Source organism: Salvelinus fontinalis, chromosome 14, assembly GCF_029448725.1.
Source record: "Salvelinus fontinalis isolate EN_2023a chromosome 14, ASM2944872v1, whole genome shotgun sequence".
NCBI classification, from domain to species: domain Eukaryota; kingdom Metazoa; phylum Chordata; class Actinopteri; order Salmoniformes; family Salmonidae; genus Salvelinus; species Salvelinus fontinalis.
In genome coordinates, this window is record NC_074678.1 from 46,412,361 (window position 1) to 46,428,891 (window position 16,531).

Sequence of the window (16,531 nt, forward strand, 5' to 3'; positions counted from 1 at the left end):
TACAATTCACATACCGCCCCAACAGGTCCACAGATGACGCAATCTCTATTGCACTCTACACTGCCCTTTCACACCTAGATAAAAGGAACACCTGTGAGAGAATGCTGTTTACTCTATGTAAACTGGAAACCATATATCCTGAGGCTGCATTTATTGTAGCTTGGGATTTTAACAAAGCTAATCTGAGAACAATACTCCTAAATTCTATCAGAATATCGAATGCGCAACACGAGCTGGTAGCATTCTGGACCATTGCTACTCTAACTTCCATGATGCATACAAAGCCCTCCCCCGCCTTCCCTTTGGCAAATTTGACCATGACTCCTTTTTGTTGGTCCCATCCTATAGGCAGAAACTAAAACAGGAAACGCCCATGCTCAGGTCTATCCAATGCTGGTCTGACCAATCGGATTCCATGCTTCAAGATTGCTTCGATCATGTGAACTGGGATACGTTCCGGATAGCCTCAGACAACAACATTGACATATACGCTGACTCTGTGAGCGAATTTATTAGCAAGTGCATCCGAGTACCCACAATGACTATTTAAACCTTCCCAAAACAGAAACCGTGAATGGATGGCAACATTTGAATAAAACTGAAAGCGCGAACCACCGCTTTTAATCATGCCAAGGCGACTGGAAACATGACCGCATACAAACAGTGCAGCTATTCCCTCCACAAGGCAATCAAACCATGCAAAGCGTCAGTATGGAGACAAAGAAGAGTGTCAATTCAACGGCTCAAACATGAGATGTATATATGTGGCAGGGTCTATAGTCAATCACGGATTACAAAAAGAAAACCAGCCCCGTCACGGACATCGACGTCTTGCTCCCAGACAAATTAAAACAGCTTCTTTGCTCACTTTGAGGACAATACTGACACGGCCCGCTACCAAAGCCTGTGGGCTCTACTTCTCCGTTGCCAACGTGAGAAAAACATTTAAACGTGTTAACCCTCGCAAGGCTGCCAGCCCAGACGGCATCCCTAGCCGCGTTCTCAGATCATGCACAGACCAGCTGGCTGGTGTGTTCACGGACATATTCAATCAATCCCTATCACAGTCTGCTGTCCCCACATGCTTAATGATGGCCACCATTGTTCCTGTTCCCAAGAAACATTTGAGTTATATATACCTTTTTTACTACCGTTTTATACAACTTTTTCTGCATCAAGCTCTTCTATTATTATGTGTCAGGGAAAGCTCATTGGATTCCCAGTTGTGCAGTTGGCTCTTGCTTGAGCCTCAGCCTGACCTGAGGACAGCCAGAGAACTGCTGTGATGTGGCCTTCACACTCACAACCAGAGGAGTTTTAGGCTTTGGCGTGTTTCTCCCTAATACAAACTGCAATTTCTGGGGCAGCAGCACTGAGCACAGCTCCGCGTCCGTACAAATACAACAAACTGATCTTATGAAGAGTGAGAAGATCTGTTCGACGGGGGCATTACATTTCTTTTTTTTTTTTTTTTTTTTTTTTTTTACAGATGAATGAAAAAAAATCATAGTTTATTGTTGCTAAGGCCATTCCTTTCCCCTCTTCACCATTGTGTTTTTTGGTGTCAAAAGGCAAAACCAAGCATGCGTTTCTCCGACGAGAAATCAAATCTCTCGTTTTTCAGGTTAGTGATTCTTCGGGGGGGGGGGGGGGAAGACAAAGCATGGTGTGCACTGTTAATGGAGCCTACCGGGCTGTGAGAACGGGAGTTGAGTATATGAAAGTGGTGGGTTGCATTAAAGTCCCTGTAGTGCTTGAGGGGCTGTAAACAGGAATGCTTTGTGAGGAGGGGGTTGGGGGCTGGTGGGTAGGGCTGTGGCCCAGTAGTGCAGCTGGCCTGGAGACACTGAGGGGGGTATTGTGAGTGACAGATACTCACTGAGCCCAAGGGCACTTCTCATGCAGAAAGGGATGACAGCTCGGGAACTGAACACAGGGGTAGGCTAGGGTTGGAACAATGACAGAAGACAGGGCTGAAACCCAGAGGAATTCCAGAAATGAATTTGATGGAAGGAGAAGTGTAGATGATCTATTTGAATATGTGAAATGAAAAAGAGATTTACATAACCATTTCACCTGCACAGGCTGAAAGAGTCTAATGCAAGAGACATGCAACAATTCAGAATTGCCTCTTGCAGGGTTCATACACATTTTGACAGATGGAATTTCATGACTTTGAACCCAATTTTCATTACCAACAATTGGCAGCGTCTCTATGTACCATCTCCTGTCGTTGATCAAGGCACTTAACCCCCCCCAAAAGTAGTATACCTGTTGGGCAACTATATAAAACACATGTGGCCAACTCAGACTGGAGAACTACTGGGTGTGCAGGCTTTTCAACAAGTCTGCTCAAACACGTCAGAGCCAGTTTATCAAGGCCCAGTTGAGCAGCTCATTTCTAAAATGTGGTTTGTTAAGAGGGGGACTGGAACAAATCCTCTCCTACCTAGAGGATGGTTGACCACCCTTGATAAAAAACATTGCAACATTAAACCCTAATACGTTTTAGGCCTATTAAAATAATTTGCTCATTCAACATATCAAAAACCAAATGGCTAATGGTAGGCAACAAATATTTTTACTGAGCAGACGCAAGCCCACAAATGTTCAGGAAATGTAACTTTTCTAGTTTACTCATATTTATCTTAGCTACCTTAGAAGTGTTTACTTTGCAGACGGACTAGCATCTATTAAGTCGCAATGTCCCATACATTGGATGCCCAAATCAACTCGAAGTACAGCGAATTTGGAAAGTATACAGACCCTTTAACTTTTTCTACTTTGTTACGTTACAGCCTTATTCTAAAATTGATTACATTGCTATTTTTCCCTCATCAATCTACACACAATACCCCATAATGACAAAGCAAAAACAGGTTTAGACATTTTTGCAAATGTATAAAAAAAAAGAAAGAAATGAAATACTTACAGAAGTATTCAGACCCTTTACTCAGTACTTTGTTGAAGCACGTTTGGCAGCAATTACAGCCTCGAGTCTTCTTGGCTATGACGCTACAAGCTTGGCTCATCATTATTTGGGGAACCTCTACCATTATTCTCTGCAGATCCTCTCAAGCTCTGTCAGGTTGGATGGAGAGTGTCACTGCACAGCTATTTTCAGGTCTCTCCAGAGATGTTCGATTGGGTTCAGGTCCGGGCTCTGGCTGGGCCACTCAAGGACATTCAAAACCTTGTCCCGAAGCACCTCCTGCGTTGTCTTGGCTGTGTGCTTAGGGTTGTTGTCCTGTTGGAAGGTGAACCTGTGCCCAAGTCTGAGGTCCTGAGCGCTCTGGAGCAGGTTTTCATCAAGGATCTCTCTATACTTTGCTCTGTTCATCTTTGCATTGATCCTGATTAATCTCCCAGTCCCTGCCGCTTAAAAACATCCCCACAGCATGATGCTGCCACCACCATGCTTCAACTTAGGGATGGTGCCAGGTTTCCTACAGATGCATTCAGGCCAAAGAATTCAATATTGGTTTCATCAGACCAGAGAATCTCGTTTCTCATGGTCTGAGAGTCTTTAAGTGCCTTTTGCCAAACTTCAAGCGGACTGGTTATGTGCCTTTTACGGCGGATTGGCTGCCATCTGGCCACTACCATAAAGGCCTGATTGGTGGAGTGCTGCAGATATGGTTGTCCTTCTGGAAAGTTCTCCCATCTCCACAGAGGAACTCTGGAGCTCTGTCAGAGTGACCATCGGGTTCTTGGTCACCTCCCTGACCAAGGCCTTTCTCCCCCGATTGCTGTTTGGCCGTGCGGCCAGCTCTAGGAAGAGTCATGGTGGTTCCAAAGTTCTTCCATTTAAGAATAATGGAGGCCACTGTTTTGGGAGACCTTCAATACTGCAGACAATTTGTGGTACCCTTCCCCATATCTGTGCCTCGACACAATACTGTCTCGGAGCTCTATGGACAATTCCTTCGACCTCATGGCTTGTTTTTTTCTCTGACATGTACTGTCAACTGTTGGACTTTATCATTTAACATTACATTTAAGTCATTTAGCAGACACTCTTATCCAGAGCGACTTACAAATTGGTGCATTCACCTTATCTAGACAGGTGTGTGCCTTTCCAAATAATGTCCAACTAAATGAATTTACCACAAGTGGACTCCAATTAAGTTGTAGAAACATCTCAAGGCTGATCAATGTAAACAGGATGCACCTGAACTCAATTTCGAGTCTCATAGCAAAGGGTCTGAATACTTCGGTAAATAAGGTATCTGTTTTGTATTTTTCAAAAGAAATCTAAAAACCTCTTTTCACTTCGTCATTATGGGTATTGTATGTAGATTGTTGAGGCTTTAAAAAAAAAATGTAATCCATTTTAGAATAAGGCTATAACGTTTTTAAAAATGTGGAAAAGGGGAAGGGGTCTGAATACTTTCCGAATGCACTGTATCTACAAAATACGTTTTGAAATCACATAGCCTAATCCAAGAGAAAGGCTACATCTAATCTTTATTCCTAAAATATATGTTCACGATTCACAAATTATTTTGATTCACCGCGATTGAAATGAATCCCAACTAATACAATGCCAAAGTGAATCGTACGTTTTGTCAAAAATAATTGATTAAATTAATGATTCAAAAAAGTAAATCAACTTTGTATAACCGAAAGACGGTTGAAATACATCTCTATCATATGTTATAGGCTAGGCCTACCTGCTGCTGCAATGTCCGACTGTCTCTCTCTCCTTGAGCAAAGGCCGCTCGTCATTCCGATCCTGGCTGATATTTTGATTTTTATCTGATTGACAAAATATTTAAAAACTGTGCCTAAATAAACTACATTGACAGACATTATTAAATTAATTTCCATGAGTTTCCCAAAACTTTTCCAGGCCTGGAAAACACCATTTAAAAATTCCATGACTTTTCCTGACCGTAGAACACTGCTCTTGGTGCAATTGAGTACAGTAACCATTTAAATAGATACGGCACCAAAATTCCATCTTCATGGAATTATCTTAAAACCTAATCTAGCAGGTAGTCTATTGACCAGGGAAGTACGCAATTTGAGAACTGTTTATTTATTTAGCATTTTAGGATTAGCATTTTTGAGACCAATCAATGAGAGCTTAGCTCTGTCACCCTCCAAACCAATTTGCGGCAATGTGATAGTCGAAATGGGACAAATTGATACAGCCTGCCAAAGTTAATCATGAATAATATCTTATTACCATAGTAACAACAAAATGATAAATTAGTTCAAAGAGCGGCAAAGTCAAGCCAGTATCTGGGAGCATCACATTAGAAGGGTCTAAATCAGACAAACAGAATATGGGCACGGAAGAGCATCACAAGTAGAATGAACTCAAATCCAAGCATGTTTCCATGGCAGCTCATCCCAGTGAACATTTGTACAGCATTGTCTGTGGGTTAGCACGCGTGGGTGTCTGATTAATTCTAGTCCGACGCTCCTGATGCTACCTTTGATTGCAGAGACTCACTAAATGCCACTGCAAAGCTAGCTGGAGTGCGGGCCAAATATGACATAAAAATGGAGCTGAAGCACCTTGAGAAAAACAAAGATCCCTCATCGAAGATTTAATTACATCCTTCAGAAGGACTGAACTGTTGTTCATTGCGGGCCTGAGTGGAAGATAATGCATTAGTGGGATCCAGGTGAGATGTGACAGCGGCACAGCCTCTGAAGAGAGCGATTTTACCCCTGAGACTGGGACAGTCTGTCTGTACCAACTGTGGCTTGAGCTGCAGAATACGTTTTTCATGTTTCATACAATCATACAGGCTCTTTAGAGAGAAAAAAAAAATCAGTATAGTGCATCCCTGCAATTATAAAAAGAGTAATTATCAAATATTCTTCTCATAGTACATTTGAGATATAAATAGGCCTAGTGAGCAAATAATTGAAATATTGATAATGATGTCAATTTAAGTTTTGTGAATCGTGAAATACCTGACAATCACAGAGGAAAGATGAAAAATCAATCTTCATTCTGGCAAAACAATCCTTTCTTTCCACAGACATCAGTGACTTCCAATCTCAGAGACAGGCCAACACAATTTTTTGAGACTTCCAATTTGAACCCCCATCCAACTTTTGTCATTGGTTTTGATTGATCCCGACAGAGGAACTCTAACTGTAATGTGAATTGGCAGCACTACAGTGTAAGTGCCTTTCCGAGGAGCAGACTTCAAATAGCTTTCAATCTTTTTTAAGCCATGGTTCAACAGCAGCACACCTTTGAAAGATCACACAGGGAGAGTAAAAGGTTGTGAAAAATCTACGTTTCACGCTTACGCCAAAACAAAGTGCCACACAGACTAAGAACGGAGTTATTTGCAATTTAGCAATAATCTGAAGACCGACAACTAGGAAGAATGTGTGCGTGTGTGAATGAGTGCAGACTACATGTAATGTTAAAGTGAAGAGGGTATGACACTTAACAATATCAAAACTGGTATCCAGGAGTTAGGCTACCAGGGAACCACACAAACCAAAACCTCCTTTATGTTCGGAGGAAACGCTCGTTTAAAATGACATTCAGCCAAGTAATTTTTATTTATTTTTATTATAATTTTTTTTTTAAATAAGAGCACAAAAGTTACAAATTTAAACTTGAATTATTGCAGAGCAAAAAGGCATGATCTGTCTGCCTTGGCACCCCAGACACCTGAATATAAAGACGTATAAAGACTAAGTCAACGGCAACTTGCCGGATAACGTTTCTTATACTGTACACGTCCTACCAAAAACATTCACTGTGAGCCTCAAAAAATGACTTGAAAATACACAAAAGCAGAGAACAGCCCTCTCTTCACCCAATAAACCCCTCTTCCTGCAGTACAACCCAACCCAGTGTCGTCTTGTCTAGCGTCACGTGCGATTATGAGTCACTGTCAATTATGAGTGTCACCGTCAGAAAGCAGAGTGAAATGTGCCCTGATTTATACCCCCATAACCAGCCGCGGCACAATTACTTGGGATTCAATCAGCATTAGAATCATCATCGAGGGGAGATCGGCCCATTAATAACACAGACGTCGAGCCCTACGAAACTACGCCCCCCCCCCCCCCCCCCCCCCGGGATTTTAGCCAGGCTATTAATAGCACCTGCCACCCAGTCTATCAATATCATTACATCCAATAAGGAAGGGAGCCCACTCAAAGAATTACAATGAATGCGTGAATGCTCACCAGGATATTCTCTGTCACATAACCTTCCTTACGTAAGCTAGTGTTGTGGTATATTTAGGAGCTCATCTGGACTGCTGCTATTTTCTGCCTCCGTGGGAGGCAGGGGGGCTGGGCAGGCAGACAGACAGACAGACAGACAGACAGACAGACAGACAGACAGACAGACAGACAGACAGACAGACAGACAGACAGACAGAGACAGACAGAGACAGAGACAGAGACAGAGACAGAGAGAGAGAGAGACAGAGACAGAGACAGAGACAGAGAGAGAGACAGAGAGAGACAGAGAGAGACAGAGAGAGACAGAGAGAGACAGACAGAGACAGACAGAGACAGACAGAGACAGACAGAGACAGACAGACAGAGACAGACAGACAGAGAGACAGACAGACAGACAGACAGACAGACAGACAGACAGACAGACAGACAGACAGACAGACAGACAGACAGACAGAGAACTGAGGCTCTGGGTTAAAGACGCAAGGCGAGGGTAAATTTACACCGGCAGGCAAGAGACGACGACAGCCCAGCATAAATATATGTCAAAGGAGAAGCCTGTTCCGTTTCATTCGGCTTAAAAAAAATAAAAAAAGAAGAATAATTGTGCCCCATGCGCGAGCGGTAACCTTTAGTTTATGGATCCATTTTCCCGCTCTCTTCAATCCCTCTATTTCAGACAAATGATCACTGAGTGCGTTGTATTTTAAGACCCTCTCCTGAAAGGAATGAGTATTGTTTTATACACAAAAGTGAGGGGCTGTCGCCTAGTTATCCTCCTCACAAGTCCTCATACAAAAAAATACATTAGTCACTTGGAATTAGCTCTAAGGTAGTAAAGATCATGGCTGCTCCAAAATAGATTTTGTGCCATGATTTACCAGCCGTTGGATAAGAGACTAGGCAGAGACCAGTCAAGGTGGAATGAATTGGGGCTGTGGGGTTAGGGGTTATGTGGGTGTATCTGTCAGACAGACTACAGAGAATGATGCTTCACATTAGTTGTGGCATTTTAGTGCCAGGACAACAGTGGGGCTGATAGGATCAGCCTCTCTGTCTGACACATGGTCTCTACACGCCCCACACTGGGTGATAGAACCGTGATCTGTGTAGTAAAAGGAGGTCACACACTGACTGGGCTACTGCCTAGTAGCACACATATTAAGGCCAGGATGCCAGAGATCTACTCTACTGTACATCTCTGAAGGCTGGAGAAATAAACGTGTAACTAGAACACTGCTGTTCCGCCACATACTATAGACACATTTTGTACTTGTGCAGCGAGAGATTGAAAATGTTATATTTATCTTAAGCTAATAGTCAACTTAATTGTATTTAAATTCTAGCGTTCAGACATTCCTACATTTGAGTTTGACCCTTTTCTAAAGTCCAAGATTTTGATGGTCCATACAGCTTGTTGTCAGACACTCAAATCCGAGTGTCCCAATGTCCCTTCCCTATCCCCTTGTCAGACCAAATCCCCAAAAAGTATTATTTAACCACGAGGAGTGTTCAATTGTGCCAGAGTCAACAACAGTGCCTTTTTACTGTGGGAAAATTCCTGCCATCACCCATACTTGGCATCAGAACCAGCATACCTCCATGAGAAACATAAGAGAATTAGCTAAAGGCACAACAACTCTGCTCGCTGTGGGATCAGACCATCCACATTCAAGTTGAACTGATCAGGGCAAACTCAAGTTGAATTAAAATGATCCGGATAATTCAAGATGCACCGAAACAATCTGACAAATTCTAGTTGAACTGAAATTACCTTGACGATGAGATGCTTCTGATGTTTCAATGCTGGTTCTATGTCAATCATGTCATGGTGAAGCCAATGACACATTTCCAAATTGTGTGGACCATGAAGTTTTTCCAATTCTAAAACGGAAGGCTCTTTATGGAGCTAATTTACTGGCCTGTTGTGAGAGTCCCTCAGTCTCTCCAGGGGAACGAGGGACAACTGCAAGGTGGCACCTACTGGAATAGGTATGAGAGAGATTCCCTGCAGGGCACGTTGATGCAAATCATTACTACACTTTCCAGACCCCAAGTTGAAGAGCATGTTTTTCACACCAACGTCTTTAAGGATCGTCTCAGTCTCTGCACTCGAAATGACAATTTGTATGATGGTTATACAGTACACGTATTTGACTAACTCGTGTTCATTTCTGCAACACATTTCTGCAGCCAACATGCGACCATTGTGAAGGCAACTTCTCAACCTTTACACTTCAGAGAACAGAACTGGAGAGTACATTCAAATACATGTGGGAATCACTAATCGTGTGCGAGTGCGTGTCTTTAAGCATGTGATACATTGAGCACAGCATGTGTGTGTGAGTGAGGTGTTAGTGTATCGGTGAACATCTTTGTGCGTGACATTATGGCGATAAATAGGTGTGAGCTTGTGTGTGTCTCATCGTGGTTTTGTGTGTATCAGTGCGCGCGCGTGCCTTTCTCTCCTTACCTTGGTGATGAGGATGCGGTATTTATCCAGCAGGTCCTGGTCACTTTGGCAGCCTGAGAGGAGCTGCCAGACCTCAGCCCTGAGGGCCTCAGGGACCCCAGGCTTCACCAGCGTCGTCAGGCCCTTAGGCCGCACAGACAGGTTCCCATGCCTGACACACACACACACCACAGAGGTAGTTAAGAATCTGATATGAAGAAATTGAGTTCTACTCTTTATAAAACAGCAATTCTTATCAGGGTAAGGCCATCTACAGTACAGGCATGGGCGAGGATATCCATTATCAATGTTGCGTCCCTGGATCTGTTTTTATGAGGACTGAAATGGAGTCCCCTTGAAATAAAGTTATTAATGTGACCACACATACGAAAGCAATGTGTGGTAATGCAAACCAATTCACATGATCAGAAAATGTATTCATTGAACGCGTTTCATTCAAATAATCAAGCAGTTCTCTACAGCTTCCTGTTGGACTTGCATTTAGTCTCTTGTGAGATACACCTACGGTTAGTTACAAAGCATAGGGAGAAGAAAATTACATGTATATGACAGTCGCATAAAGACTGTTATACATCAACAACGGATGAATCTCAGTGAAAGGAGCAGCCATATGGTACATACAGTATGACTTATATTGTCACGCATATGAAGGCTTTATGAATTTTTATGACCGCACCATATCTCTACTGTAGACAAAGTGTGCCCATGCATGCAATCCATCGTCATCCTCATCATCCTCAACTCAATGATTCCATACATTTTCAGTACAACTGCCCAATTGTGGTCATCGTGACTGCCACACTCCCTGTGAGTCTTACCATCTGTTGAGGATTCCACCCCAGGACTCCAGAATCTTCTCAGGGCAGTCTTTGGACACATCGCCGGTCCCACTGGAGATCTCGCTGTCACTATCTGCCGAAGACACAAGGACTGGAGTTTAATATCAGAGGCCAGTTTGTCATCTCAGGGGCCACTGTATAACAACTTGAAATATCAAAATGAGCCCCAATCACAATCGTCAAAAGATATCAATGTGGGGAAGCCTCTCATTTGAACACTGCTATTATCGTTAAAAATGAACAATTGAAATCCAAATTGAAATGGAAGTCATCAAGCAGTTGGTAGAAAAATGATCTAATGTGATGCCGCTACATTAGTGCAGTGTTAAGCCAGAGCTGCAGTCCCCTGGGCTGCTGTGAACTGGGCTGCCTACTGCTCTCCTCTCATGATGGAGCTCTGATTCCCAATAACAGCTGAGAGAAGTACCCTTATTCGCGTTTTAAAACACACACACACACACACACACACACACACACACACACAGACGTTCGTCTGGCTCACACACTCAAGCGCGATGAGGTCTGAAGCGGACCTGGCTGTCTCACACATTGAGTGGAGCAGACAGCTCCATGCGGGCAGGGTGATTGGCTACAAAGGAAAAACCAGCATGCCTTTCCGAAAGTATTCACACCCTTGACTTTATCCACATTTTGTTGTGTTACAAAGTAGGATTAAAATGGATTTAAATGTAATTTTCTTGTCAACAAGCTACACAGAATATTCTAATGTCAAATTGGAAAGAGGAATAAAAAAAAAAAAATTGCATTATTATCGGAAAATGAAACACTGATATCTTGATTAGATAAGTATTCAATAAACGTTATGAATAACCTTTGGCACAAATACAGCTGTGATTCTTTCTAGGTAAATCGAAGCGCTTTGCACACCTGGATTGTCCAATATTTGACCATTATTATTCAAAATCTGTCAAATTGGTCAACGCTAGACAGCCATTTTCAAGTGTTGCCATTGATTTTCAAGCAGATTCAAGTCAAAACTGTAACTAGGTCACGAACATTCAATGTCGTCTTGGTAAGCAACTCCAGTGTATATTTGGCCTTGAGTTTAAGGTTATTGTCCTAGTGAAAGGTGGATTTGTCTTCCGGTACGGGCCTTCTGAGTGGCGCAGCAGTCTAAGGCACTGCATCGCAGTGCTAGCTGTGCCACTAGAGATTCTGGGTTTGAGTTCAGGCTGTGTCGCAGCCGGCCGCGGGCGGGAGACCCATGGGGCGGTGCACAATTAGCCCAGCATCGTCCAGGTTAGGGGAGGGTTTGGCCGGCAGGGATGTCCTTGTCCCAGTGCACGCAGACATGGTCACCGGGTGTACGGTGTTTCCTCCAACACATTGGTGTGGTTGGCTTCCGTCTTAAGTGGGCATTGTGTCAAGAAGCAGCGCGGCTTGGTTGGGTTGTGTTTCGGAGGACACACGGCTCTTGACCTTCGCCTCTCCCGAGTCCGTACGGGAGATGCAGCGATGAGACAAGACTGTAACTACCAATTGGATACCACAAAATTGGGGAGAGAATTTTTTTTTAAGGATTTGTCATCCAGTGTCTGTTGGAAAGCTGACAACCAGATTATCCTCTAGGACCTTGCCTGTGCTTAGCTCTATTCCGTTTCTTTTATTTTAAAAAACTCCCTAGTCCTTGCCGACGACAAGCATAACATGACATGTTATAACATAACCATAACAGCTACCATACCACCATGCTTGAAAATATGAAGATCGGTACTCAGTGATGTGTTGGATTTGCCCCAAACATAATGATTTGTATTCAGTACAAAAAGTTCATTGATTTGCCACATTTTTTGCAGTATTACTTTATTGCCTTATTGCAAACATGTTTTTGAATATTGGTATTATGTAAAGGCTTTCTTCTTTACACTCTGTCATTTATGTTAGTATTGTGGAGTAACTACAATGTTGATTCATCCTCAGTTATCTCCTATCACAGCCATTAAACTCTGTCATTTAAATTTTATATAATTCCAGAGTAGTTAGTCTATGGGCTCCCAAATGGCACAACAGTCTAAGGCAGCGCACAATTGGCCCAGCGTCATCCGGGTTTGTTCTTTAACTGACTTGCATAGTTAAAATAAAAGTAAATGTAATGTTTCATATTAGTTCAGTTTGCTGTTCTAAGTTTCATCCTTGTAACTTTGGAGAGGCTACTAAACTCTCATGACCATTGTTTATTTGTGGCTCTCACCTCTGCCTTTATCTCCAAAGTGTTACTGTTTGCATTGTGTGTATGCTTCACACCTATGTGAGACACTGTACAGATAAAGTTTAGGCTTGATGTTTTTACTTTAAGGTAACGTCATTTTGTAAATGTAGGGTAACTGTAATTCGGTGTGACTTCCCCTTACTTGGCAGTGGGTACAAGCTCTTTGTGGACAATCCCATGCTTTTCATAGACCTCTTGAAAAAGAAAATAGGGAAAATGCCAGATCTTTTGTCCGAAATGCCAGTTTGCTTTTTGTTTCCTGGCAGAGAAGGACTGCTTCAAAGACTAATCACAACATGCACCAGCTGAGGTGAAAGTGAAATCGAAATAATCTACACCTGGGACGTAAAACCAACACCATTTGTAAATAGTTCAGCTTGTTTCTATTTTTGCACCTTTTTTAGTGAAGGACACGTGTGTAACCACGTTTGTGTTTGACAAGTTTGTGTGATGTAAACAGGGGACCAATACATTGGATATGCCTAGGCTAAACGTCCAGGCACTTTGGAGAGGTTGAAAAAACACAGATATCCCCTGTCTGTCCCCCGATACCACCACAATGTTTGAGAGAGGTTGGTATTGTAGAAATGTAGTTTTTATAGTGAACAATAACTTTCAGGCACATCCAGTGTGTAAAAACAGTACAATTACCACATTCTCTTTGGAGAGGAAACAACACTTGAATGTACCCTGGATACCCCATAACACCACAACAATGTTTGAGTGAGGTTGATATGGTAGAAATTGTGTTTTTAAACTTAAATAGCATTTAGGGATTGAAAATATGTAATAGCACTGAAATTACCTAATTTACAGACATATACCACTTTGGAAAGGTTTAGGGACACTTGGAAACATCCCGTGACAACACCTAACACCACTTACTAAAACATCTGCCCATTTCTAGATGTTAGGTCTATCAATCCTATTTTCGTCCTGATACGGTTCACGTTGTGGAAGCCATCTGATGCGTTTCCAGCTCTAGTCATCAATAATTCACTTATAGCTGGTCAATGAAAGATGACTTTCAAAATAAAAAAGGTTATTTTGTGTGTGCTTGATCTTGTGAACTATGAAACTCATATCTTCTGATAATTTCCTCAATCTCCCAGATGTCTTTTTTCCAAATATACCAAGGTTTTTCATGTCAGATGCATGAATAGCAGTTACTTTTGGTTAGGTCTATTTAGGCGGAAATCTACATGTTGCTATTACATTTAAGAGGTTAAACACCATTATTGCACCCAGAGTCCATGGCCCTTGTGACTTATGCACATTTTTACTCGTGAACTTATTTTAGGCTTGCCATAACAAAGGGGTTGAATACTTACTGACTCAAGACATTTTTGCTTTTCAATTTAAATTCATTTGTAAACATTTCGAAAAACACTGACATTATGGGGTGTCGATCAGTGACACAAAATCTAAAACGTAATCATTTTCAAATTCAGGCTAACAAAAAAAAACATAAACGGTCAAGCGGTGTGAATACTTTCTGAAGGCACAGTTTCCACTAGAACCGCTATAGAAAGTAAGCCAAAGAGACTTCCTGTACTACTATGTTTGTACTGTCAAGCAGCCCTCAACATAGTTTCACTGGATCTCCTCTAAGCAGTGAGAGGTCTGTTGGCACATTGAGTATGGCTCTAGTCTATAGTGTGACACCACTGGTGTTAAGTCTCATGTTATGACTCAAGTCAATGGAAAAATGTGTAGAGAGCATTAGGTTTACACAAGTCATGAAGCACATAGTCTCAGACACTTTTTTTTCTCTCCATAGGATGCATACAGAGCATATACAGGTAAATGTCAAAATAATGGAAACACTAAATTAGGGATAAAGTATATTGAACGCCCTATTAAGACACTATGTTGGCGTTTCCTTCCATTTCGGCAGTTACCCGTCTCTCATAGACTACACGCAGAGGCTTTATCTCAGATCCTACAGACTACACGCAGAGGCTTTATCTCAGATCCTACAGACTACAAGCAGAGGCTTTATCTCAGATCCTACAGACCACACGCCTTTATCTCAGATCCTACAGACCACACGCCTTTATCTCAGATCCTACAGACTACACGCAGAGGCTTTATCTCAGATCCTACAGACTACACGCAGAGGCTTTATCTCAGATCCTACAGACTACACGCAGAGGCTTTATCTCAGATCCTACAGACTACACGCAGAGGCTTTATCTCAGATCCTACAGACTACACGCAGAGGCTTTATCTCAAATCCTACAGACTACACGCAGAGGCTTTATCTCAGATCCTACAGACCACACGCCTTTATCTCAGATCCTACAGACTACAAGCAGAGGCTTTATCTCAGATCCTACAGACTACACGCAGAGGCTTTATCTCAGATCCTACAGACTACAAGCAGAGGCTTTATCTCAGATCCTACAGACTACACGCAGAGGCTTTATCTCAGATCCTACAGACCACACGCCTTTATCTCAGATCCTACAGACTACACGCAGAGGCTTTATCTCAGATCCTACAGACTACACGCAGAGGCTTTATCTCAGATCCTACAGACTACACGCAGAGGCTTTATCTCAGATCCTACAGACTACACGCAGAGCCTTTATCTCAGATCCTACAGACTACACGCAGAGCCTTTATCTCAGATCCTACAGACTACACGCAGAGGCTTTATCTCAGATCCTACAGACTACACGCAGAGGCTTTATCTCAGATCCTACAGACCACACGCCTTTATCTCAGATCCTACAGACTACACGCAGAGGCTTTATCTCAGATCCTACAGACTACACGCAGAGGCTTTATCTCAGATCCTACAGACCACACGCCTTTATCTCAGATCCTACAGACTACACGCAGAGGCTTTATCTCAGATCCTACAGACTACACGCAGAGGCTTTATCTCAGATCCTACAGACTACACGCAGAGGCTTTATCTCAGATCCTACAGACTACACGCAGAGGCTTTATCTCAGATCCTACAGACTACAAGCAGAGGCTTTATCTCAGATCCTACAGACCACACGCAGAGGCTACAGCACCTATAATAAGTCCACACCCCCCTTTAACTTTTTTCACATTTTGTTGCGTTACAAAGTGGGATTGAAAAATATTTCATTGTAATTTTCAGTCATTGATCTACAAAAAAGACCATGTCAAAGTGAAAAGAAATGACTACCCCCCCTCCCCCTTCTTTTGTCCCCATACATAAAACATCTTTAAGGTCCCTCAGTAAGGTATTGAATTTCAAGCACAGATTAAACTACAAAGACCAGGTAAAGCCCCATAAAGGGCAGTGATTGTTAGATGGTTAACAATAACAAAAGAGATATTGAATAAATCTTTAAGCATGGTCAAGTTAATCATTGTGCTGTGGATGATGTATTAAACCCACCCAGACACATCAAAGATGTAGTCCTTCTAAACTGAGCTGCAGGACAGGAACTGCTTAGGGATGTCACTATGAGACCATTGGTGATTTGAAAACAGCGAGTTCAATGGCTGTGATGAGCGAAAAATGAGGATGGATCAACAACATTGTAGTGACTCCACAATAATGACCTAAATGACAGAGTGAAAAATATTAAAATATACAGAATAGAAATATGCAAAACATGCATATGTATGCAACGAGGCACTAAAGTAATACTGCAAAGGAACACACTTTTTGGCCTAAATGCAAAGCCTTTGTTTGGGGAAAATCCAACACGTCACGGAATAACTGCCTCCTTATTTTCAAGCATGTTAGCAGCTGCATCAAGGTATGGGTATGTTTAACATCAGCAAAGACCGGGAAGTTTTCAGGATGAAAAACGTGATGGAGCGAAGCAC

The 16,531-nt window shown here is 42.4% G+C and overlaps 1 protein-coding gene across 2 annotated transcripts in view; it reads right to left on the reverse strand.

Moving 5' to 3' along the window:
• Positions 1 to 16,531, reverse strand: part of LOC129811003 (rab GTPase-activating protein 1-like) — a 164,643-nt gene that overhangs the window by 93,551 nt on the left and 54,561 nt on the right. For both annotated transcript variants that reach the window (XM_055862075.1, XM_055862077.1), the window contains exons 12-13: positions 10,462 to 10,555; positions 9,644 to 9,794 (exon numbers count right to left, since the gene is read on the reverse strand). In XM_055862075.1, coding sequence (XP_055718050.1) covers positions 9,644 to 9,794; positions 10,462 to 10,555 — 245 coding nt within the window. The remainder of the gene's footprint in view (positions 1 to 9,643; positions 9,795 to 10,461; positions 10,556 to 16,531) is intronic.